This window comes from Astatotilapia calliptera, chromosome 14 (assembly GCF_964374335.1).
Source record: "Astatotilapia calliptera chromosome 14, fAstCal68.1, whole genome shotgun sequence".
Classification (NCBI taxonomy): Eukaryota; Metazoa; Chordata; class Actinopteri; order Cichliformes; family Cichlidae; genus Astatotilapia; species Astatotilapia calliptera.
In genome coordinates, this window is record NC_137435.1 from 11,340,328 (window position 1) to 11,362,590 (window position 22,263).

Sequence of the window (22,263 nt, forward strand, 5' to 3'; positions counted from 1 at the left end):
TATTTCTGAAAACACTCACCAAATCGCTGAGTGTCTTGACAATTTGACACTGCTCAGCAAGCACAATGCTCCGTTGTCAAGGATGCAATAGAGAACTGTTTGCTAGTGTTAATTGTGGTTGTAATAAATAATACATTTGTTGTAAATAATTAAATGCAGGTATCTGAGAGAGTACACTTTTAAAGGAGTTGTCAATACAAAACTTAGCCTACCAAGAAATCATATAAGTTTGGTTTCAAAAACTGGCAGCAGAGTGTCAAAGTGCTGGCCACCCTGGTGTTTTGGTCCCTTTCAAGTGTGACTTGACCAAAGAGCAGTAGATTCTGGCCACGACTGTACTATGACCTGTAGTGGCTAATATTGTAATGGAAGTAAAAGCAGAGCTTTGAAATGCAAAATAGTGATGATCTTCAGAGGTATGTTTTCTTGGGACATTTTGTGCTCTTCACGAAGAACCAGCCATGGTTTAAATTCCATACATCAGTATTGCCATGTTTATATCAGTGTTATCTTAATATGAGTAAAGTGTTTGTGTTTAAAATGCAATTAAAAGGAAAGTTCAATGAGTCACAGTAAAAAGCATGAAATAAGAGAAAATCACGACTCTGAAAATGCAGAGAGGCGCTGAGCACATATTATGATGGCACTGGCAACATCTGTTTTTTCTAGAAGCTATCAGAGAAGAGAAAGCATGTCTGTCATTTCTCCACAACTGTTCCTAAAAGAGAAATCCAATTTAAAATACTCCAACTGCTGCAACTAATACTACTGCCACAAATAATAATAAATAAAGTTAATGATAATGAGGTTTTTTCTGCTGTGTCATGCTGAGATGACACCAAGAAACTAGGCGAGCAGCCAGTTTATGTTACTCTATAACCGAATTGCAATTCATCATCCATTATAACTCTGTACACATGACTCTGTGTCAAAGTTCATTTTTATCAGTATAATAATGTAACAATGCTTAGTGTAGTTTTATTTTATTTTATATGGATCGTTTATGGAAATTTGTTTCTACCCTAACCTAATTCTAACTACCGGTAAGTAACAAAGTAACTAATTACTTTTAAAAATAAGTAATCAGTAATTAGTAACTACTTACTATTTTCAAGTAACTTGACCAACACTGCTGATAACACATGAGAACAATAAACGTATCATTTTCAGTTGAAACCCACAAATTGAACGGTAATGTACACTCGTCTTTAGGTTTTTGATAGTTCGTCACTGTTTCTACGTCTAGTTGGTTGGAATGGAGGCGAAGTCAACGGGATCCGTTCTCCCTACCTAGTGCGCGCTCCCGACGCACAGGAAACTAATTCTGTCGGGGATATCTATCTTGGCACGTCCCTCTCTTCAAACTTTTGGTGCGTGAGCTGGTTAGGGGAAGTCTGATTTTTAATAAAATCTTTATCGTTTAAAAACCATGTCTGAACCTTAAGTATAAATGTACTTGAGAAATTAAGCATTAGTAGTATTAATGAAGTATAGCAAGATATGTAAGATAATTGTAAAAATTTTAGAAAAAGAAAATGCAAAAATAAATAGAAAATATATTTATGTAATATCAATAAGTGACACATCACAAATACATGTAAATAATTAAATAAAATGGTGAACCTACTGACTCGTTGTTATTCTTAAGCTGTGGTTTTGATTACTAATTGACTGAGTTTCTTTTATTTTTTTGTGTCTCTGTCAGTATTCCAGCATCGTACATTCTGTTTTATACTTAAAATGATAAGTAGTCTTAGAGGTGGATTCTTTGTGTTTTAGTTGACTGTAGCCTCCCACATGTTTCTCTATGCTGTGTGTTTTTCTCACAGTGCTGTGTCTAGTTGGTTACTTTCGGCTTTACTTTGTGAGTTGTCTTTTCTGCTTTCCTTCGGTTTTGTTTTTCCATGTCCTGTGTTTTTAAAGTCTCGGTTTGCTTGTGTGCTCTGTTGTGTCACACTGTGTTCCAGCTCGCTTTGCTCCTAATGTGCTTCCTGCTGGCTTCTTGTGTGTTTAGTTAATGTGTAGTAATGGCATAAACAAATGCCATGTGTTTTGAAACTCTGTAACTAGACTTCATTGTTTTTTTTAATCCCCTCTCTCTCCTGCGGGTAGTTTATCCTTAAAGCTCGGGTCCTCTACCAGACCCTGGGAGTATGAAGGTGCGCTCTTCTAGGACTGTGACCTTGTCAAATAATGGACTGAATTTTTTTTTCTACTTCTTTGCTACATTTATGAAGATGATTTTAACTTGTCATTAAACAGTTTTATGAAGTTGTTATAGACATTATATTCTAAGGTATGAAATAATCAAGTAATTATTTTGGGGGGAACTTTGTTGTACTTCCCTATCTAATTGCACTTCACGGATATTTGTTAGAAAAAACTTTATGGTGTAAAACATTAAACCTTAAGTATGAAAATATCTGAAAATATATATTTCAGTATTCAAAAAGAATTGCTTAAAATAGTAATATATCTAAGTTGATAGTGAAATCCGGGGGGATAAAAATACACAAATCAGTGGTAAAATAGCTCATATATATTTCTAGTTGCGTAGCACCAGGGTACACTCAGGAGCAGGCACGTGCAGAGGGGGGGGGGGCTGGAGGGGCTTGAGCACCCGCCCCTTTCCTGATGGGTCCCCAAAGTGCCCTTTTGTTGAGGCAACTTTTAATTTATTTATTTTTTATTTAATTTTTTTTATGTGTGTGTGCGTGCGGAGTCCTGTCTGTGCCCCTCAACAATAATACATACTATTAATCACAGTTTTGCTAAATAAAAGGATCTGGCTTGCATCAGTCACATGATCACATTTAAGCAATAATCGCTCCTGACGGCAGAACGCGCTGGTTACGAGCCGGGAACGAGCTCACAAAGAGCACGCGCATTTTTTGCAGTCCGGAGCTGTAGGAGAAACACAAGTTAACTCAGAGATACAGAGTGATGCGACAAAACCAGTAAGTAGGTGTACAGCGTACACTGTAGTGTGTAGCACCCAGGAGTATTGGCTTATTACTTACACGTTGGTAAGTTGTCTTGTCGCAATTTGACGAACTGAAACAAATGAGCGTGCTTTGTTTGCAACAGCGCGACGAACACACCTGTCCTTTTATTAACTGCACAAGTAGTGCTGGTCATAGCTGCTAGCTCACTGTGTAAGGCTGTCATGGGTCTGTAGCTCTGTCACCGTTTTAGTGAACATATTTAGTTTTAAAGTAAGTTACAGAGCTTTTCCTGCCTTTCTGGGGGGGATTATTTTTTGCTAAAAAACGGTCTAATATGCATGTCCACATAATTATGCATTATTATAATATTTTAAAAAACACACGCTGTATTTTAAAAAACATACATTAAGAAGCAGATTATATTAGATTTATATTTTAAATAAGACAAAATTTGGATTTTACAGCAGTAAAATGATTGTATCTCTACAGTTTAAAAATGTAATAAGCTTTGCCCCTGCACAGAGTGGATAGTGAAACAAATGGAATCATCATAATGACATTTTTTCATATTTATTACTTCCCCCTCCTCATTGCTTTATTATTGTAGCTCTAGTAACAAATAATAATGTAAGGCTTCTGGATCAGCACCGTGATGCCCATAGTATATACAGTATTCTGAAGAAGGTCTAAAATGTCACTGTGTGTGCTTGCATGTGTTTGTTTTATGTATATGGATTTTTTTTTAATTATTACTCATGATATAACATTGTCCAGACATGCCTGGTAAAGACATGAGGAGGAAACAGTAGGAGCTGTGTGAGGCTACTAAAGGCAGTGCTATAACATTTTTCTGTCATCATTTTATTATAGATTAAGTGCAAGAGTTGTTAGGTGTGGATGATTAGATTATAGTTTATTGCAATAGCAAGTTGTGCCTTGTTCTCAGATAGACAGCAAGTGGAGAGTGATATATGAGATGATGGGATGGAAGAAAGAAGAGAAGCAAAGAGTGATTCACAGGCAGAGCCTACATTATTTCTCACAGTTTTTTGCTGCCTTATGGTTCCAAGCGCTGTCACCAATCTTTGCATTTTTTTATTATCTCATGACACTTGTTTAATCAGCTACCATCTCTGCTATGGACTTTTTAATGTCTACAGTCTCAGATCAACACAGCCCTGCCCTCAAGCACTATCAGCAGCAACCCCTCAACAGCAACATTGTACCCATCAGGTAAAACATAGGCTACGTTTGCTTTGCCTTGTCGCCACCTCACAACAGTGATATAGTATGATGCGATGCCATATTAGATTCTTGATGAATGTGTGTTGTTGTTATTCAGCCTGGTTCAATGTGCACCTTTTTAACTTTGAGCACCCGCCCCTTTAAACGTCTCTGCACGGCCCTGCTTTTTAGCGCCTCTTACTGGCAGATGAGGTGACCTGGTGGAGCAGTGGCGAGACAGTTATTATTGTGAAGAAGTTATCCAAATAAACTGTAATGCTCGTGGTCACAGAGACTTAAAACTATATGAATACATTCCCTCTTAAGCCATGCTCTTTCTTTGCCGTTGCACAGATTTTGAGTCACGGCTTCTACGTCGTATCTTTGATTTTACGGAGCAAATACGCAGTGGGAGTTACATTTGTGACAGGTCTGTCTGTTCTATTAATGGTTGATATGTTTTAACTTCAGTAAAGTGAAAGATATGCGTTACTGTCAATTAAATGTGAGTAAGGCTATGATCGGTTGAAGTACGGTATGTAATCGCAGTGACAGAACTGATGCTACTGCTTTCTACGGTTTGCAACTGATTTACGTGAACGCCGCATACGCCGAGACGTATGACGTACTGATTGTGCGACGTTTGCGGTTCGCATGTGCTTGACATTTCCAGGGCTCACTGTGCTGCAGGCTCAACGTCCCTTTCTTCATACTTGTGGTGTTTTCGTGTGTGTTGCAGTTATCGGGCTGTCATGGAGCGCTGGCGGGGCAGAGTGGCTCTGGTGTCCGGAGCCTCGGTCGGGATTGGGGCGGCTATAGCCGTAGAGTTAGTCCGGCTCGGCATGAAAGTGGTGGGCTGTGCCAGGGACGTCGGAAAGATTCAGGTTTGCTCTGATATAGAAACTCAAACTTTCTGCAAAGAGTAATTTAATGTAAATCGCACAGTAAATGTTGCTGTTTATTGTTGGCTTTATGCAGAAAATTTGCAGCCGTGTCACTTATTTGGTAAACGCTAATTGTGCTCGTTCTTGTATAGCGCTTTTCTGCTTTACACTTTAGTCGTCGGTTAAACAGCTTGCGCACAAAATGTTAATTCCAACTAACTGTCACTCATGCTACTTTCAACAGAAAGTGATATTATATGAGAAAGACAGAATATGACGACGGTTTTATGTTAAAACGGCATTTGCGCAGATTTCTTTACCTTAAGACTTTGGCCAGTGATTATTCAGATGGCAGAGATTCGAGTTGGTATAACATCTGAACACAGATCCGTAAGCTGACTGTTTATAGATGGTATGCACTGCTCTTTGTGGTGATATGCAGTGGCGGTCCTAGCCTGTTTGGCGCCCTGGGCGAACACTCCCTCTGCCACCCCCCACCCCCCCACACGCGCACTCACACTCTCTCTCACACACACACACACACACACACACACATGAAGAGAGAGAGAGAGATAGAACTTTATTAATCCCTCGGGTGGGTTCCTCTGGGAAATTCGACTTCCATATATATATATATATATATATATATATATATATATATATATATATATATATATATATACGCACACACATATATAAATACAGAGACAAATATAAATAAAATATACAAAGGGGATAAATAGAATAAATAGGAATAAAAAATAAAAATACAAGTGAATTGCACATTTCAAGTATTGAGTCTATTGCACTGTTGACTATTTACAAAAAGTATTGCACAAGGTATTGCACAGTGAGGTGAAGAGGCACTACAGCTTAGTTGTTCCCCCCTCCTTTGTCCTCCTGTTTCCCCTCCCTCTCCCCTCCAGAGAGGAGTTAAACAGTTTGATGGCGTGTGGGACAAAGGAGTTTTTAAGTCTGTTAGTTCTTGTCTTGAGAGAGTATGCATAGTATGCAAACGGCTACCAAACAGCTATCATAATTCATCATACAATGAGAACAGGACAAATCAACAATTGACAATGACTAATTAATATTTAAATCTGTAACATAATGTATTGTTTGGAGTTTGGAGTAGTCTGTTACTGTTACTATTTTTACCAATTCTTCTTGGAGCAACTGTAACCCACATAATTTCCTTAGGGATTAATAAAGTATTCTGATTCTGATTGTTTCAGGATACATAACCCGCCATTATCCAATGACACATCTGCTTACCTGTATCCTTCGTTTCTCCTCCTCTTCTTTTCTTTTCTTTTTTTCTAAACTGAGCACCTGATAGCTTTGAACTGTTCTTGTCCATCTTGGTTTTAATTTTGCACTCCAGTATGAACACCCATCCCCCAACTCGAGGATCACCACAACATAACTTAATAAACCTACACCTTAGTTCACAGATTCACTTTGTCTAGGGTTTATTTCTGGGATTTCACACAACCCAGTATTCAAATCAAGAATACATAATGGGCTTGGATTTACAGCATTATGAATGAAATGTGCTCTATTTGGAAGCAGCAGGGCTCTCCTCCCCTTTCGATGTGTTGTGTGTGAGACTTTAAATCATCAAACTGTAAATTATAAATTTTAAATTGTTATTTATCCCTTTACCCCGAGTCTTAAGTGTATATTTATTTTCTTACTCTTCTTATATTTATTGTTTGTTTACTTGCACTTTTGTAACTGGAACCTCGCCGTCTTGTCTCTCTATATACTGGACTGTATGTAGCGGAGATGACAATAAAGTTTACTTTGACTTCAGCAGCAAGCAGGCGCACCGAGGGCTCTCGCGCTCACTTTGAACGTATAGAATTTCGCAAAATCATCGGTGCAAATTATAAGTCTGTATCATAATGTCAGGCGTTTTCGTGTTTGTTGGTTTGTTTTTATTTTGGGGGTGGGTTATTAGACGCTGCTCTAGCCAGCCAGTGAATCCCCCGCTGCCCCGCCCTCTCCTTCCTTTGCCGCAAGCAGCAGGCGCAAACGGAGGGCGCCCTTACTCCCAGCAAATGGGCGATAGAAAACCGATCGGTGCCTATGCCATTCCCAATATGCGCTGGCATGATGTCGGGGCAGCATGAGCACGAGCAATTTTCTTTTTAATTTTTTGTTTGCCGATGCCCGTGATGCCGCCCCCCCACCACGATGCCGCCCCAGGTAACCGCCCGTGTTGCCCGTATCAAAAACCGCTACTGGTGATATGCAAAGTGAAACCAAAATCTATTTATTCGGACTAACTTTATATAGATCTAACATTTGAACGATTTTTGCATACATTAAACACAGATGGGATTCTGAAGTGTGTTATTGTTTCCTGTTTGGTTTCAGAAACTGGCAGCAGAGTGTCAGAGCGCCGGTCACCCTGGCGTTTTGGTGCCTTTCAAGTGTGACTTGAGCAAAGAGGAGGAGATTCTGTCCATGTTTGCAGCGATCAAAGAGCAGCACAAAGGTGTGGACGTGTGCATCAACAACGCTGGCTTGGCTCATCCAGAGCCGCTGCTAAGTGGCAAAACCAGCGGCTGGAAGAACATGATGGATGTAAGAGCTCAGATCCTGGTTTACATTGATGTGACATTCACTAGTGGTTTTCAAGTAAAACATTGAACTGAAATAACAAATGTGACAAAGGTCACCCATCAGTGATTTTACTGCTGTGGTATTGTTTAAACATTAACACTTTCAAACAGTTTTAAACAGAATTCAAAGTTGCTTAAAAACCTTTGTTGTGCAAGATTTCTCTGTTTGTTTTCTTGCAGGTGAACATCCTTGGGTTGAGTATTTGCACGCGTGAGGCGTATCAGTCAATGAAAGAGAGAAACGTGGATGATGGGCACATCATAAACATAAACAGGTGCAGTTTTATTTGCTTGTGCAAGCTTGTGAAGTGAAAAACTGTTGAATTAATAAGAACACACATATGTTTTCATGTTGGCATGTTCTCTATTCAGATTGTGAATATGATATTAATTTTGCAACTCTGCACAATTTTTTATTTTTAAATGGCCGACATTTTCTAACTTTGAAAGAAAGCTACAAGTGAAATGAGGGCAGGACTTTTACATTTTAATGAACTTCGTCACATTCAAGCAGGTAAGTTTACACAATGCTGCCTGTCGGTGCAGTTGTGCTGAGGGGTGTATTACGGATGAAGTTCAACACAGCCAGGCTTTCTTTAGGTTAGCTGGCTCAGCAAAACCTAAAGCCCCATTATGGTAGTAACGGTTGTCACAATGGTGGTTGTCAACTTTCTCTGTTGAGTGGGACTTTGTTTCATGCGCTGAGCACACTAAAAACAGGCGTTTTGTTGACAATAATGTTAAAATACGGATTAAAAATCGCTAAAGAAAAAATATAAAACCTATAGCAGCGAAATTCAACAATTGCAAATAAGACAAAAGGTTAATGCTGCAAATCTTGGGATTTTGCTCAAAGAGCGGTAAAATAAACAAATTTAAGTTTAATTAAATTATTTTATCATTGAGTTCCCTCTTGGTGCGGCCTATTGTCCCACAGGTTAACACAGGAGACATGGAAATTTCTTTATGTTGTCAATATATCAAAGGGAAACTAACTTGATTGCTTGAACAAAGACTCTTGGTGTGTGTTCTGCTGCACTTCCAGCAGAATCAAAGTTAAAAACAAATCACCAAACTAATACATGTACATTCCCACGACAATGCAATGCTTTCTTCAGTGGTTTTCATAAAGTTCAGCTTAAAAACTTGGACATATAAAACATTTTCCCCCAGCAGAGAATCTGTATTTCACTTAAAACATGCTATGAATTAAAAAAAAAGAAAAGAAAAGAAAAGAACGAAATCAGCTAAAGCATGGCGCTACCAGTCAATTTTAGATGAAAACTCAGAACACAACCTGCTCTTACTGTGCTTATTTGGCCAAGTTAGAGAGAAAATTGTGCCTTTATGCTCAAGCCTCAGTTTGCTAAGCCATTAATCTGGCTTCATAGAAAACCCCTCTGGCACCCTTTTCAATGAGGAATATTCTCCAGTTATCCAGAAACCTTGACTCGGATGAATTTATTACATTGGAAAAGCCTGTTTTTTAACGTTTGAGTCTAAGGTTTATTTTAAGCACCTGACTGCTCTTTTTTTGCTTCTCATCCATAAACTCTCTCCATAATCTTTTGCGTGACTCTTGTGTTGGTGGTTAAAGAGGTTTGCCGTGTTAGAGTCTGAGGTGGAGATTGGTTTCCTGCATAATTTGCAGAGCACAGTTTTCTGGTCCATGTCAGACTTTTCATAACCAAACCATATCCATGCTACAGAGCTAGCCCCTCGTTTAGAAATAAGGTCCTCAATTTGTTTTGAGTGGTCTTTCTGTTTGTCATCATTTCAGTTTATTTTGAAACATCTCAACAGGATCTTGAGCTTTATTGTAAAAGGTTTATGTGGAAAATAAACAAGCGGATGACGGAGCCACACACTGGGTTTACCGTCGTAGCTGCTAATGACAACATGTAAAAACAGTCACTTGTCCGTCCGTAGTGTGGTTATTTTAAATATAAGAGAAAGAGAGATTTTTAAGAAATTAATATAGCCACTACAGTGACCATCAAAACGATGAAAAAATATGGTCGTAAACAGTTTATTTTGTGACACCATGAAACAAATGATAGCGTAATATGAAAAGATAGACTTTTTCATATCGTCTTCCGATATATATCGTTATATCGGACAGCCCTAACACCGAAGTGATTTCTGTTTTCTGTAGGGATCGGACCTTTTTTGCACTGAAACAGCCATCACTTTGCTTTGACAAAATGCCTGTTATTACAACATTTAGAAATTTGCAAAATAACTGAGTCCAGATTTTAAAGACCTCATTGAGGTCAGTGTTTATTCATCTGCAGGATAAACCATCAAAAAAAATGTCAGACAGTATTTAAAATGTTCATAAAACTGTCCTAAATAAAGTGACATCTCCAGTTATTTTGGCCAACCAGAACCCAAACTAATATGAAAGCTGAAGGAAAATCCAGACTGGAGATCAGTATCAAACTATCAAATCCAGATTTTGGACTTAAGCAATTTTTGTGAGTATAAACCAGTTTTTGCAGCTCTGGACCTCAGCTTCTGTGTGCCACAGAAGTTCTTGCATCATTCAGTCAGACTTGCCTTTTAAAAGAAGAACTTTTAATGTTATTTCTGCTTACCTGCTCAGGTTTGTAATCTGTTTGATGTTGCAGTATGTCCGGTCATCGTGTACTTCCCAATGCAACTACACATTTCTACACCGCCACCAAGTTTGCTGTAACCGCTCTGACTGAGGGCCTGAGGCAAGAACTGCGTGCAGAAAAAACTCATATCCGAGCCACGGTAAGGCTTTAAAATATACCATAACCAGCTCATAAAGTGCTAGTATAATTCATAATGCTAGTAACAGTTGCTATGAGACGCATACACAGTACGTACAGGAGTTCCCTCATGATTTTTTTTTTTTCTTGCAGAGCATTTCTCCTGGTTTAGTGGAGACTGAATTTGGTCCACGGCTCTTCAAAGACGATCCTGATAAGGCTGCTGGTCTATACTCAGAATATAAGGTAAAGGGATCATTCCTATAATTAAAGTATCGTTGATATGATTACTCAAGTAAAGAGTATTCAGTCACTTTTCACTTCTCTCACAGCCTCTGGAAGCAAAAGATGTTGCCAGTTCTGTTGTATATGTGCTCAGTGCCCCTCCTCATGTTCAGGTTTGTGCTTTGCTCTTGTTTTTATGCTTTTTATTGTGTCTTATTAAGACTTTCCTGTTTAACTTTGACTCATAATAAGACAACGTTCACGTAACTTTTGTTTCAGATTGGAGACATTCAGATGCGAGGGACAGAGCAGGTGTCTTAGAGCTGCACCACAAGACCCTCTCAAATTATACAATGACAGATTTCACTTCTTTACAACATTTTAAAAGATAATGACTTGATACGATCATGAAACAATTTTATGGTGTTGTTTTTTTTCACAAATGTATAAAATAAAAAACAATCTTCAGGGGAAATTTGTTGCATTTCTTTTTTCTTTCTTTTTTTCCTTTCTTTTTTTAAATTGCATTAAGGGAAGTCTGATTTTTAATAAAATCTTTATCGTTTAAAAACCATGTCTGAACCTTAAGTATAAATGTACTTGAGAAATTAAGCATTAGTAGTATTAATGAAGTATAGCAAGATATGTAAGATAATTGTAAAAATTTTAGAAAAAGAAAATGCAAAAATAAATAGAAAATATATTTATGTAATATCAATAAGTGACACATCACAAATACATGTAAATAATTAAATAAAATGGTGAACCTACTGACTCGTTGTTATTCTTAAGCTGTGGTTTTGATTACTAATTGACTGAGTTTCTTTTATTTTTTTGTGTCTCTGTCAGTATTCCAGCATCGTACATTCTGTTTTATACTTAAAATGATAAGTAGTCTTAGAGGTGGATTCTTTGTGTTTTAGTTGACTGTAGCCTCCCACATGTTTCTCTATGCTGTGTGTTTTTCTCACAGTGCTGTATCTAGTTGGTTACTTTCGGCTTTACTTTGTGAGTTGTCTTTTCTGCTTTCCTTCGGTTTTGTTTTTCCATGTCCTGTGTTTTTAAAGTCTCGGTTTGCTTGTGTGCTCTGTTGTGTCACACTGTGTTCCAGCTCGCTTTGCTCCTAATGTGCTTCCTGCTGGCTTCTTGTGTGTTTAGTTAATGTGTAGTAATGGCATAAACAAATGCCATGTGTTTTGAAACTCTGTAACTAGACTTCATTGTTTTTTTTAATCCCCTCTCTCTCCTGCGGGTAGTTTATCCTTAAAGCTCGGGTCCTCTACCAGACCCTGGGAGTATGAAGGTGCGCTCTTCTAGGACTGTGTTCTTCTGAACAGAGGTCTGATATTGTTCCTGGGATCTGCTGGAGTTTCCCACTCTCACATACATTAATCACATAATTTCAGTTTCTGTGAGACACCTGCACAACTCTTCTGAGTTTCCTCAGTATCCACTCTTTTTTGCAGTGCATTTTCTCTGGTTTATTGGAGACTGAATTTGCTCCATGACTCTACAAGGACACTCCCGATAAAGCAGGTGCAAGCGACAGAGCAGCCCTTATAGAACTACACCATGTGACCTTGTCAAATAATGGAGTGAATTTTTTTTTTTATACTTCTTTGCTACATTTATGAAGATGATTTTAACTTGTCATTAAACAGTTTTATGAAGTTGTTATAGACATTATATACTAAGGTATGAAATAATCAAGTAATTGTTTTGGGGGGAACTTTGTTGTACTTCCCTATCTAATTGCACTTCACGGATATTTGTTAGAAAAACTTTATGGTGTAAAACATTAAACCTTAAGTATGAAAATATCTCAAATTATATATTTCAGTATTCAAAAAGAATTGCTTAACATAGTAATATATTTAAGATAAAAAATACATAAATCAGTGGTAAAATAGCTCATATATATTTCTATAATGTCCATTCCACATTACTAATACCTGCAAATAAGTGAACAAACCAATCCTAAAAATATTTGCATAAATCTATCCATGTATTTATCGTTATATAAACTCAACTTTTCCTGTGTCCGTTTAGAAGCACATTAGATGGTGCAAAGGAATGTATAGCCAGTACTGAAATAAATACTAATACTAGATGTGACTCTTAAATTTAAGTCGGAGTTTTACTTGCTTTTGATCAGTTTGTGCAATCTGAATTCCCTTGAAGTATTTAATTACAACAACAGAGCTGATTGATCTGTTTTCCTATGTTTGCACCTGATTTTAATGCAGCACACAAACCTGTTTTAGAGCGTGGGGCGTAGCGTGGCACCAGGGTACACTCAGGAGGAGGAGGAATTCTGCTGTGCCAATGTGCTGCAGCCTCGGTGTCAGTTATGTTTGAGATGTTTATATAAATGCTTTATATCACAGGACACTCGTCACTCACGCTCTTTATACTTGTGATTCTTTCCTTGTTTTTTCGTGCGTGTCTGAACACCGGCGTCCGGGCTGTGATGGAGCGCTGGCGGGGCAGAGTGGCTTTGGTGACCGGAGCCTCGGTCGGGATTGGGGCGGCTATAGCTGTAGAGCTGGCACGGCTCGGAATGAAAGTGGTGGGCTGCGCCAGGGACGTCGGAAAAATACAGGTTTGCAGTTTCTGCGGGGAGTAATTTAATGTAAAGTGACTCTGTCACGAAGTATTGGTTGATATCTAATGCTATGAGGATCATTTTTCAGCAGAGTTAGATGTATTTTTCTCATAAACCTATGTGTTGATTGTGCAATTCACAGTTTGTGTCACACCTCAAAACCACAGAAATGTAGAAAATGTCTTTGGCAGGCATCACTGCATAATCATGTGCCTGCTGTATAGTATACTCTTTGTGAGCTGTTCACAAAGAGCCTCAAGCAAAAATTTATTTGTATTGCACTGCTGCACGTAAGTATTTGAACACTTGGAAATCAGCAAGAATTCTGAATGGTGACCTCATTCATCCTGTCCCCTTAGCAGAAAAGCATGATGTTTCCACCCCCAAATCTTCACAGTAGGGATGGTGTTCTTGGGATGCAACTCATCCTTCTTTTTCCTCTGCAAGTGAAGTTTAGACCAAAAAGTTCTATTTTGGTCTCATCTGACCACATGACTTTCTCCCACACCTCCTCTGGATCATCCAGATCGTCACTGTCAAACTTCAGACGGGCCTGGACATGTGATGACTTGAGCAGGGTAACCTTCCGTGCAATGCATGATTTGAGACCACGTGTTCTACTGACAGTGACCTCTAAAACTGTGGTCCCAGCTCTCTTCATTACATTAACCAGCTCCTCCTGTGTAGTTGAGGGCTGATTCCTCACCTTTCTTATCATCAGTGATACCCCATGAAGTGAGATCTTGTATGGAGGCCCAGTCCAAGGGAGACAGTCGTCTTTAGCCTCTTCCGTTTTCTAACAATTGCTGCTTGGCAATTGCCCCGTAGCCCTTTCCTGCCTTGTGGAGGTCCACAATTTTATCTCTGATTTCTTTTGACAGCTCTGTGGTCTTGCCCATGGAGGCAGTTGGAGTCTGACTGGCTGTAGGGTGGACAGGTGTCTTTAAAAAGCTCAGACAGGTGCTACTAATTTAGATTAATAAGTGGAGTAGACGTGGACTTTTTAAAGGCATAGTAACAGGTCTTTGAGAGCCAGAATTCTTGCTTCTTTGAAAATCATACAATGTGATTTCCTGAATTGTGTTTTAAATGCTGTATCTCACGGAGGGAATGCACCTACAATGTGAATATCAGACCACTCCATGATTTCTAAGTGGGAGAACTTGCAAAATCGCAGGGTTTTCAAATACTTATGTTCCTCACTGTAAATGTTTAAATGGTAGATTGAAACACAGAGCAAACACACAAAGGGAATCCTGAAGTTTGTCATCTTTTCAGACAGAATATGACGGCAGCTTTATGTTAAAACGGCATTTGTGCAGCTTTTTTTCCCTTTAAGACTTTGGTTAATGATTCTTCAGTTGACTTCAATCTGTAAACTTAGAGGTGATATGCAAAGTGAAAACTTAAATCTACTTATTTACACTAAGTTTATATAAATCTAAATTGTGAACGATTTTTACATACATTAAACACACATGGGATTCTGAAGTCTGTTTTTGTTTCCTGCTTGGTTTCAGAAACTGGCAGCAGAGTGTCAGAGTGCCGGCCACTCTGGTGTTCTGGTGCCTTTCAAGTGTGATTTGACCAACGAAGAGGAGATTCTGTCCATGTTTGCAGCGATCAAAGAGCAGCACAGAGGCGTGGACGTGTGCATCAACAACGCCGGCTTGGCTCACCCAGAGCCGCTGCTAAGTGGCAAAACCAGCGGCTGGAAGAACATGATGGATGTAAGAGCTCAGTGTTATCTCCTGGATTGGTCTGCAGCGATGTTTGTGATTTCTTTCAAAGTAACATCAAGGGTGTCCCAGCAGAACAATACATTAAAATAATAAATGTAACCTATCAGTGCTTTTAATGTTGCACCTGAGTAAGAATTAACACTGTGGGTTAATTTACACTTGTGCACAAGAAGAAATGATTAAATGTAAAGTTTTTTTTCTTCTTCTCGGTCTCTTGCAGGTGAACGTTTTTGGATTGAGTATCTGCGCGCGTGAAGCATATCAGTCAATGAAAGAGAGACATGTTGACGATGGGCACATCATAAACATAAACAGGTGCATTTTTATTTGCTGATGTACAATGACGAGCCCGCATGTCGCATACACTGTTGGTTTCATCTACACATAGTTATAATACAACATTCCTGCTACATTAACAATGATAGAAAAACTTACTGTTACGGTTTTAGAATCTTGAAGAGATGCATCCAAATGCAGGATGCAGAGAGGCAGAGGGCAGGAACCAAAGATGCCTCATTTATTCTTAGCCAGCACACAGTCCATAAGAAAAAGTGTCAGGGATAAGAGCTGAGCTAAATCAGAAAAAAGTGATTTAGTTAATCTGTTGATTTATTAAATGATAACTATACCTGAGAAATATGAAAGAAAGCAAAATCTAAGCTGATGATAAAATCACAGAAAACCAAACAGGAATTATGGCTAGAAAATGAAACCCTGAAGGACCAACAACAGAACAGTAAACAGCCAAGAGAATCCAAAAACCTCTTGGCCCACATGGAACACACAGAAAAAATGTCTGCGCTGGAAAAGGTGCACAGCTCAGGAATTATCATTATCAAATCATCAAAACAAAATGATTGTTACAGACCTGATACAGCTCTGTGGTGGGCCACAGATTTTCTTGAATCAATCAGACATGGCTTTAAAGGAATAACTTAAAGATCAATACATGTTGTTTAATGCCCATCTGTGTAAAAGCTAACAAATTGCCTGCTGTTTTAGTGTATGTGGACATCATGTGATTCCCCTTGCTGATGTACATTTCTACACCGCCACCAAGTTTGCTGTAACCGCTCTGACTGAGGGCTTAAGGCAGGAGCTCCGTGCAGAAAACACCCATATCCGAGCCACAGTAAGGCTTTAAAACATTGTAACCAGCTCCAAGGCTGCCTTTACCACCAATATAAGCTTCTATGACACACATGCACAATGCTTCCTGAAGTTCTTTTCAGTATCTACTCTTTTGCAGAGCATTTCTCCCAACTTAGTGAAGACTGAATTTCCTTTGCGGCTCTATAGCAACAATCCAGATATAAAAGCCAGAGTTTTCTCTGCATATAAGGTAAGATTATTATTTCGGCAGTTCATGTACTATTTAGATGATTACTCGGATTAAAAAAAATAATATTTTCATTTCTCTCACAGCCTCTGGAAGCAAAAGATGTTGCCAGTTCTGTTGTATATGTGCTCAGTGCCCCTCCTCATGTTCAGGTTTGTGCTTTGCTCTTGTTTTTATGCTTTTTATTGTGTCTTATTAAGACTTTCCTGTTTAACTTTGACTCATAATAAGACAACGTTCACGTAACTTTTGTTTCAGATTGGAGACATTCAGATGCGAGGGACAGAGCAGGTGTCTTAGAGCTGCACCACAAGACCCTCTCAAATTATACAATGACAGATTTCACTTCTTTACAACATTTTAAAAGATAATGACTTGATACGATCATGAAACAATTTTATGGTGTTGTGTTTTTTTTCACAAATGTATAAAATAAAAAACAATCTTCAGGGGAAATTTGTTGCATTTCTTTTTTCTTTCTTTTTTTTCTTTCTTTTTTTAAATTGCATTAAGGGAAGTCTGATTTTTAATAAAATCTTTATCGTTTAAAAACCATGTCTGAACCTTAAGTATAAATGTACTTGAGAAATTAAGCATTAGTAGTATTAATGAAGTATAGCAAGATATGTAAGATAATTGTAAAAATTTTAGAAAAAGAAAATGCAAAAATAAATAGAAAATATATTTATGTAATATCAATAAGTGACACATCACAAATACATGTAAATAATTAAATAAAATGGTGAACCTACTGACTCGTTGTTATTCTTAAGCTGTGGTTTTGATTACTAATTGACTGAGTTTCTTTTATTTTTTTGTGTCTGTCAGTATTCCAGCATCGTACATTCTGTTTTATACTTAAAATGATAAGTAGTCTTAGAGGTGGATTCTTTGTGTTTTAGTTGACTGTAGCCTCCCACATGTTTCTCTATGCTGGGTGTTTTTCTCACAGTGCTGTGTCTAGTTGGTTACTTTCGGCTTTACTTTGTGAGTTGTCTTTTCTGCTTTCCTTCGGTTTTGTTTTTCCATGTCCTGTGTTTTTAAAGTCTCGGTTTGCTTGTGTGCTCTGTTGTGTCACACTGTGTTCCAGCTCGCTTTGCTCCTAATGTGCTTCCTGCTGGCTTCTTGTGTGTTTAGTTAATGTGTAGTAATGGCATAAACAAATGCCATGTGTTTTGAAACTCTGTAACTAGACTTCATTGTTTTTTTTAATCCCCTCTCTCTCCTGCGGGTAGTTTATCCTTAAAGCTCGGGTCCTCTACCAGACCCTGGGAGTATGAAGGTGCGCTCTTCTAGGACTGTGTTCTTCTGAACAGAGGTCTGATATTGTTCCTGGGATCTGCTGGAGTTTCCCACTCTCACATACATTAATCACATAATTTCAGTTTCTGTGAGACACCTGCACAACTCTTCTGAGTTTCCTCAGTATCCACTCTTTTTTGCAGTGCATTTTCTCTGGTTTATTGGAGACTGAATTTGCTCCATGACTACAAGGACACTCCCGATAAAGCAGGTGCAAGCGACAGAGCAGCCCTTATAGAACTACACCATGTGACCTTGTCAAATAATGGAGTGAATTTTTTTTTATACTTCTTTGCTACATTTATGAAGATGATTTTAACTTGTCATTAAACAGTTTTATGAAGTTGTTATAGACATTATATACTAAGGTATGAAATAATCAAGTAATTATTTTGGGGGGAACTTTGTTGTACTTCCCTATCTAATTGCACTTCACGGATATTTGTTAGAAAAACTTTATGGTGTAAAACATTAAACCTTAAGTATGAAAATATCTCAAATTATATATTTCAGTATTCAAAAAGAATTGCTTAACATAGTAATATATTTAAGATAAAAAATACATAAATCAGTGGTAAAATAGCTCATATATATTTCTATAATGTCCATTCCACATTACTAATACCTGCAAATAAGTGAACAAACCAATCCTAAAAATATTTGCATAAATCTATCCATGTATTTATCGTTATATAAACTCAACTTTTCCTGTGTCCGTTTAGAAGCACTGTTGAGGAGTACTTGTGGTGAGGGCTAGTTCTTTTAGGTTCAGCAGCTAACAAGATGGTGTATCGGTCAGGATACAGGAAGGAGGACAACAGGCTTCCACTTTGCTGGATTGTCACCGCCAGCTGTTTTATTGCCACCTAGATGCTCAGTGTTGCCAGCAGTCTGTAGTAACAAACAAGTTGCCATGAGTATATAAATATATACAGCAACAGCTTCACTAAGATACATATAAAGAATTAAATGAAATAAACCAACACATCCATCTGAATATACACATAACAGGACATATATAATTTGAACTACGCCAATCTTACATCTCTTGCTCCAAACACAGAAAAGGACACAATTAAACACAGTGAGAATGTCATACATAGCCGAAGCATCCACTCTAACTGTAAACAAAGGTCTTTGGCGCCATCGTGTGGCCGAATAAAATTACTACATAATGGCGGCGGCCGGCGGCACATGCTTCGAGTCACGAGATGAAAAAATGCGGTGCTACAATGCGGTAGAATGTAACTAAAGCCGCGGCCAACATCAGAATCGGAAAATGAACATATTTAAGGAAACTTACTTCCAGTCATGAACTTAACACTCGGAGCATCACGTGAAGGATGGCAACCAGGAACACAGCTTACGAGGTAACAGAACTAACACTGAAAAAATCTCCCCTTCTCGAGTAGCATCGCGATACCCCCAACTTCTGCCTACGTCATTTCCTACGACTCCACCCCACACAATATTGCAGAACATAGACATAAAATCCCAGAGCCTTTTATACAGCCGCCCCCAAATGTGGTTACACATTTGCTCCCCGAAAAAAGGCTCCCTAATCAGTTGAGGGAGGCGACTTGCTATTCTGCTTAGTATCGCTGTCTTCCGATGGCACGGCAGGTAAAACTACCAACCGAGCAACTGGTCTGGTGTAAACACGTCCATTAACGTTCACATCAGCAGATCGGACAAGTCCATCATCACTACGATGAACCTTAATCACATGGCCTATTGGCCACAAGGCTCGAGGCAGCTGTGGATCTACAACCATAATAACTGCCTTTTCCAGAAGTTCAGGAGGAGTTGACTGCCACTTCTGCCTTGCCTGTAAGCCAGGCAAGTATTCCCTGATGAATCTTGCCCAGAACTGATCAGCAAGAATCTGTGAGTGCCTCCAATGTCGCCGACTGAGGTTCTCTGTCTCAGAGTAGACCACCTGGGGTAGTGATCCATCAGGCCGCCCCATGAGGAGACTATTGGGTGTCACAGGGTCCACATCGGCTACGTCGGTGGAAACGTAGCCTAAGGGCTTTGCGTTAAGGATCAATTCAACCTCAAGCAGAACTGTACGGAGTACCTCCTCGTGAAGAGGTTGGGAACCCACACAGGTGCGCAGAGCTGTCTTCACTGAACGGATTTCCCTCTCCCATACACCTCCGAAATGTGGGGCTGCCGGGGGGTTGAACTGGAATCTGATCTTCTGACGGGCGAGCCTCCCTTGCAATGTCTCTGACATGTTGGCAAAGGCTTCTCTGAGTTCTCGAAATTGGTCCCACAGTCAGACCATAACTCTGCCGGTGTCCCTCTTCTGGCTATGAATCGCCTCAGGGCCATGAGGAACGCATCCGCGTCTAAGCTACTTAGGAGATCAAGATCTACCGCCCTCGTCGTCATACACTTGAAAATGATTCCCCAGCGTTTCTCATGACGTCTTCCTACCTTCACAAACATAGGCCCGAAACAGTCAACACCGGTTGAGTAAAAGGCTGGTTTGTACAGTCTAAGCCGAGCAGCTGGAAGGTCAGCCATCTTGGGAACAGAGGGTTGTGCCCTCCAACGCTGACACTCAGGACAGGTTCGCTGATGCTTGCGAATTGCCTCTCTTCCACGCAGTATCCAGTAAGACCTCCGCAGCTCCACGAAGACCCGTTCGGGGCCTGGATGATGCAGATCAACATCATATTTCTGGATGAGCAGGCGTGTGAAAGGGTGTGAAGGATCCAAGACAATCGGATGCAATATAGGTCCGTCCCGACCTTCTAGGCGTCGCAACCGACCCCCTACTCTGATGAGGCCGGCTGAGGTATCCAGTTCAGGTGCCAGGGTAAGCAAGCGGCTTCTGGATGAGACAGGTTTTCTTTCTGAAAGCAATCTGCACTCCTCGGGAAATGACTCTTGTTGAGCCTGCCGGAGGATGGCCTGTTCAGCATTCTGATAGTCCTCGGCACTGGATGGCGCAGTCAAGAGTGCCTGACCACAAAGCTCTTTAACAGTAACATCCAAGAGCTCCTGCCAAGTCTTGCACGCCATTCCATCCTGACAGGTAGGTGTGGAGGTGATAGAGGTTCCACAGAAGACTGTTTTCCGGAGCTCAAGTTCGTCATTACTGGGCTCGGAGCTCGGATTCTCTGGCCATGTGTCAGGACTGTTGAGCAGAAAGGGGGGTCCATTCGACCACCGATTAGGCACTTTGAGCTCGGCCAGAGCCTTCCCTCTCGTCAGGTCATCCGCTGGGTTACTCTCTGAGTCTATGTAGCGCCAGGTACAGTGTTCCGTCAACTCCTGTATCTCAGCTACCCTGGCTCCTACAAAAACCTTGTAGCGGCAGGACTGTGAGCTCAACCAGGTAAGAACAGTGGTCGAATCAGACCACAGGACTGTTCTTTCAATCGCTGAGGTGAGTTCCTTATTCAGGGTACTGGCCAGCTGCGCTGCCAGCAAAGCTCCGCAGAGCTCGAGGCGGGGAATAGAGAGAGCTCGTTTGGGGGCTACCCGGGAGCGAGCTAGGATGAAGGTGAGGTGAACTTGCCCATCCTGTTCTACAGTCCTCATATAGGACACCGCTCCATAAGCTTTCTCAGAAGCATCCCCAAAAATGTGCACCTCACGAATGGCCCCCTTTAAGTTAGCACTGGCAGGAACATAGGCGCGTGGGAAGGTAAGGTGAGGTAAAAACTGAAGCTCCACCTCCCAGTCAGACCAAGCTTGCAGGAGGGTGGAGGGAAGATTCGAGTCGTCCCAACCATGTTTCTTATCCCATAACTGCCTGAGAAGGAGCTTGGCCCGAGTGGTGAAGGGTAACAGATAGCCCAAAGGGTCGTACTGTGAGGCTAGGACTCTATAGATGTTTCTGAGGGTTGGCACCTCATAGGACACGGGCCTGTGCTTATAACCCAAGGAGTCGGTATTCCAGTCCCAGCTGAGCCCGAGCGTGGTCTCTAGCGGGTTGGATTTGTCCTCGGCTAGCCACAGATCCAGACTCTGTGATCTAGCTTCTGGAGGCAAATGGCTCAGGACACTTGGATCATTACAAGCCCACTGACGTAGCTCGAAGCCAGCTGATTTCAGCAACTCTCTTAGCCGATCCACCAGATCTCTCGCTTCTTCCGGTGAGCCAACACTCTGTAGGCAGTTGTCTACGTAGAAACACCTCTCGATGGAGAATCTCAGGCTGTCGTCAGGCTGTGTGTGCTCCATCACGTGATGCTGCAGGGCGAAGGTGGCGCAGCAGGGGCTTGAAGTTGTCCCAAATGGCAGGACCTGCCACTCGAAGATTTTAGGGGGTTCATCCACCTTTAAGTCCCGCCAAAGGAACTTCAACAGGGGCCGGTCTTCAGGGAGGAGCAGTACCTGATGGAACATCCCCTTGATGTCTCCACTCACAGCTATGGGGTGTTCACGAAACCTGACCAGCACCCCCAGCAGGGAAGCTCCAAGAGTAGGGCCAGGCAACAGGAACTGGTTCAGGGACTGTCCAAGGTATTTATGGGAACAGTTAAACACCAGGCGATTCTTCCCGTTATGACTGACAAGATGATGCGGTATGTACCAGTTCTCCTTGGGCGAAGTCTCATGCGTAACTTCCTTCACGGCTCCTGATTGGATCAGCTTCTGCATTTCTGCCCT

The 22,263-nt window shown here is 40.4% G+C and overlaps 2 protein-coding genes and 1 long non-coding RNA gene across 10 annotated transcripts; 2 read left to right on the forward strand and 1 right to left on the reverse strand.

Moving 5' to 3' along the window:
- The first annotated feature begins 2,511 nt into the window (after positions 1-2,511).
- Positions 2,512-11,417, forward strand: LOC113035701 (dehydrogenase/reductase SDR family member 11-like). Of its 8 annotated transcripts, none has more exons than XM_080288793.1 (9): positions 2,519-2,957; positions 4,106-4,178; positions 4,909-5,053; positions 7,436-7,645; positions 7,864-7,958; positions 10,314-10,443; positions 10,575-10,667; positions 10,754-10,819; positions 10,926-11,417. In XM_080288793.1, the coding sequence occupies exons 3-9, from the start codon at positions 4,922-4,924 to the stop codon at positions 10,965-10,967; spliced, it is 768 nt and encodes a 255-aa protein (XP_080144919.1). In that variant the 5' UTR covers positions 2,519-2,957; positions 4,106-4,178; positions 4,909-4,921; the 3' UTR covers positions 10,968-11,417. The 8 variants fall into 8 exon arrangements, with proteins under 8 accessions (XP_080144922.1, XP_026047121.1, XP_080144919.1 ...); XM_080288794.1 differs by lacking the exon at positions 2,519-2,957 and adding an exon at positions 2,986-3,026; XM_080288796.1 differs by lacking the exon at positions 4,909-5,053 and having other exon boundaries at positions 2,512-2,957.
- Positions 11,418-11,655: 238 nt separating this feature from the next.
- Positions 11,656-17,084, forward strand: LOC145420045 (dehydrogenase/reductase SDR family member 11-like). Its single transcript, XM_080288798.1, has 7 exons — positions 11,656-13,248; positions 14,772-14,981; positions 15,214-15,308; positions 15,996-16,125; positions 16,243-16,335; positions 16,419-16,484; positions 16,591-17,084. The coding sequence occupies exons 1-7, from the start codon at positions 13,018-13,020 to the stop codon at positions 16,630-16,632; spliced, it is 867 nt and encodes a 288-aa protein (XP_080144924.1). The 5' UTR covers positions 11,656-13,017; the 3' UTR covers positions 16,633-17,084.
- Positions 17,085-18,457: 1,373 nt separating this feature from the next.
- On the reverse strand, positions 18,458-19,068 carry LOC145420046 (uncharacterized). The gene is made up of 2 exons (XR_013901334.1): positions 18,938-19,068; positions 18,458-18,525 (listed from the first exon to the last, which is right to left on the reverse strand). It is a non-coding gene; the product is annotated as an uncharacterized LOC145420046 (long non-coding RNA).
- Between the last annotated feature and the right edge of the window lie 3,195 nt (positions 19,069-22,263).

Bases quoted from the DNA above. Each gene is read 5' to 3' on its own strand.
- LOC113035701 (XM_080288790.1), top strand. From the start codon at position 4,499: ATGCTCTTTCTTTGCCGTTGCACAGATTTTGAGTCACGGCTTCTACGT. The intron at 7,959-10,313 runs GTGCAGTTTTAT...TTGATGTTGCAG, and splicing joins CACATCATAAACATAAACAG to TATGTCCGGTCATCGTGTAC. The intron at 10,820-10,925 runs GTTTGTGCTTTG...CTTTTGTTTCAG, and splicing joins GTGCCCCTCCTCATGTTCAG to ATTGGAGACATTCAGATGCG.
- LOC145420045 (XM_080288798.1), top strand. From the start codon at position 13,018: ATGCTTTATATCACAGGACACTCGTCACTCACGCTCTTTATACTTGTG. The intron at 13,249-14,771 runs GTTTGCAGTTTC...GCTTGGTTTCAG, and splicing joins GGGACGTCGGAAAAATACAG to AAACTGGCAGCAGAGTGTCA. The intron at 16,336-16,418 runs GTAAGATTATTA...TTTCTCTCACAG, and splicing joins GAGTTTTCTCTGCATATAAG to CCTCTGGAAGCAAAAGATGT.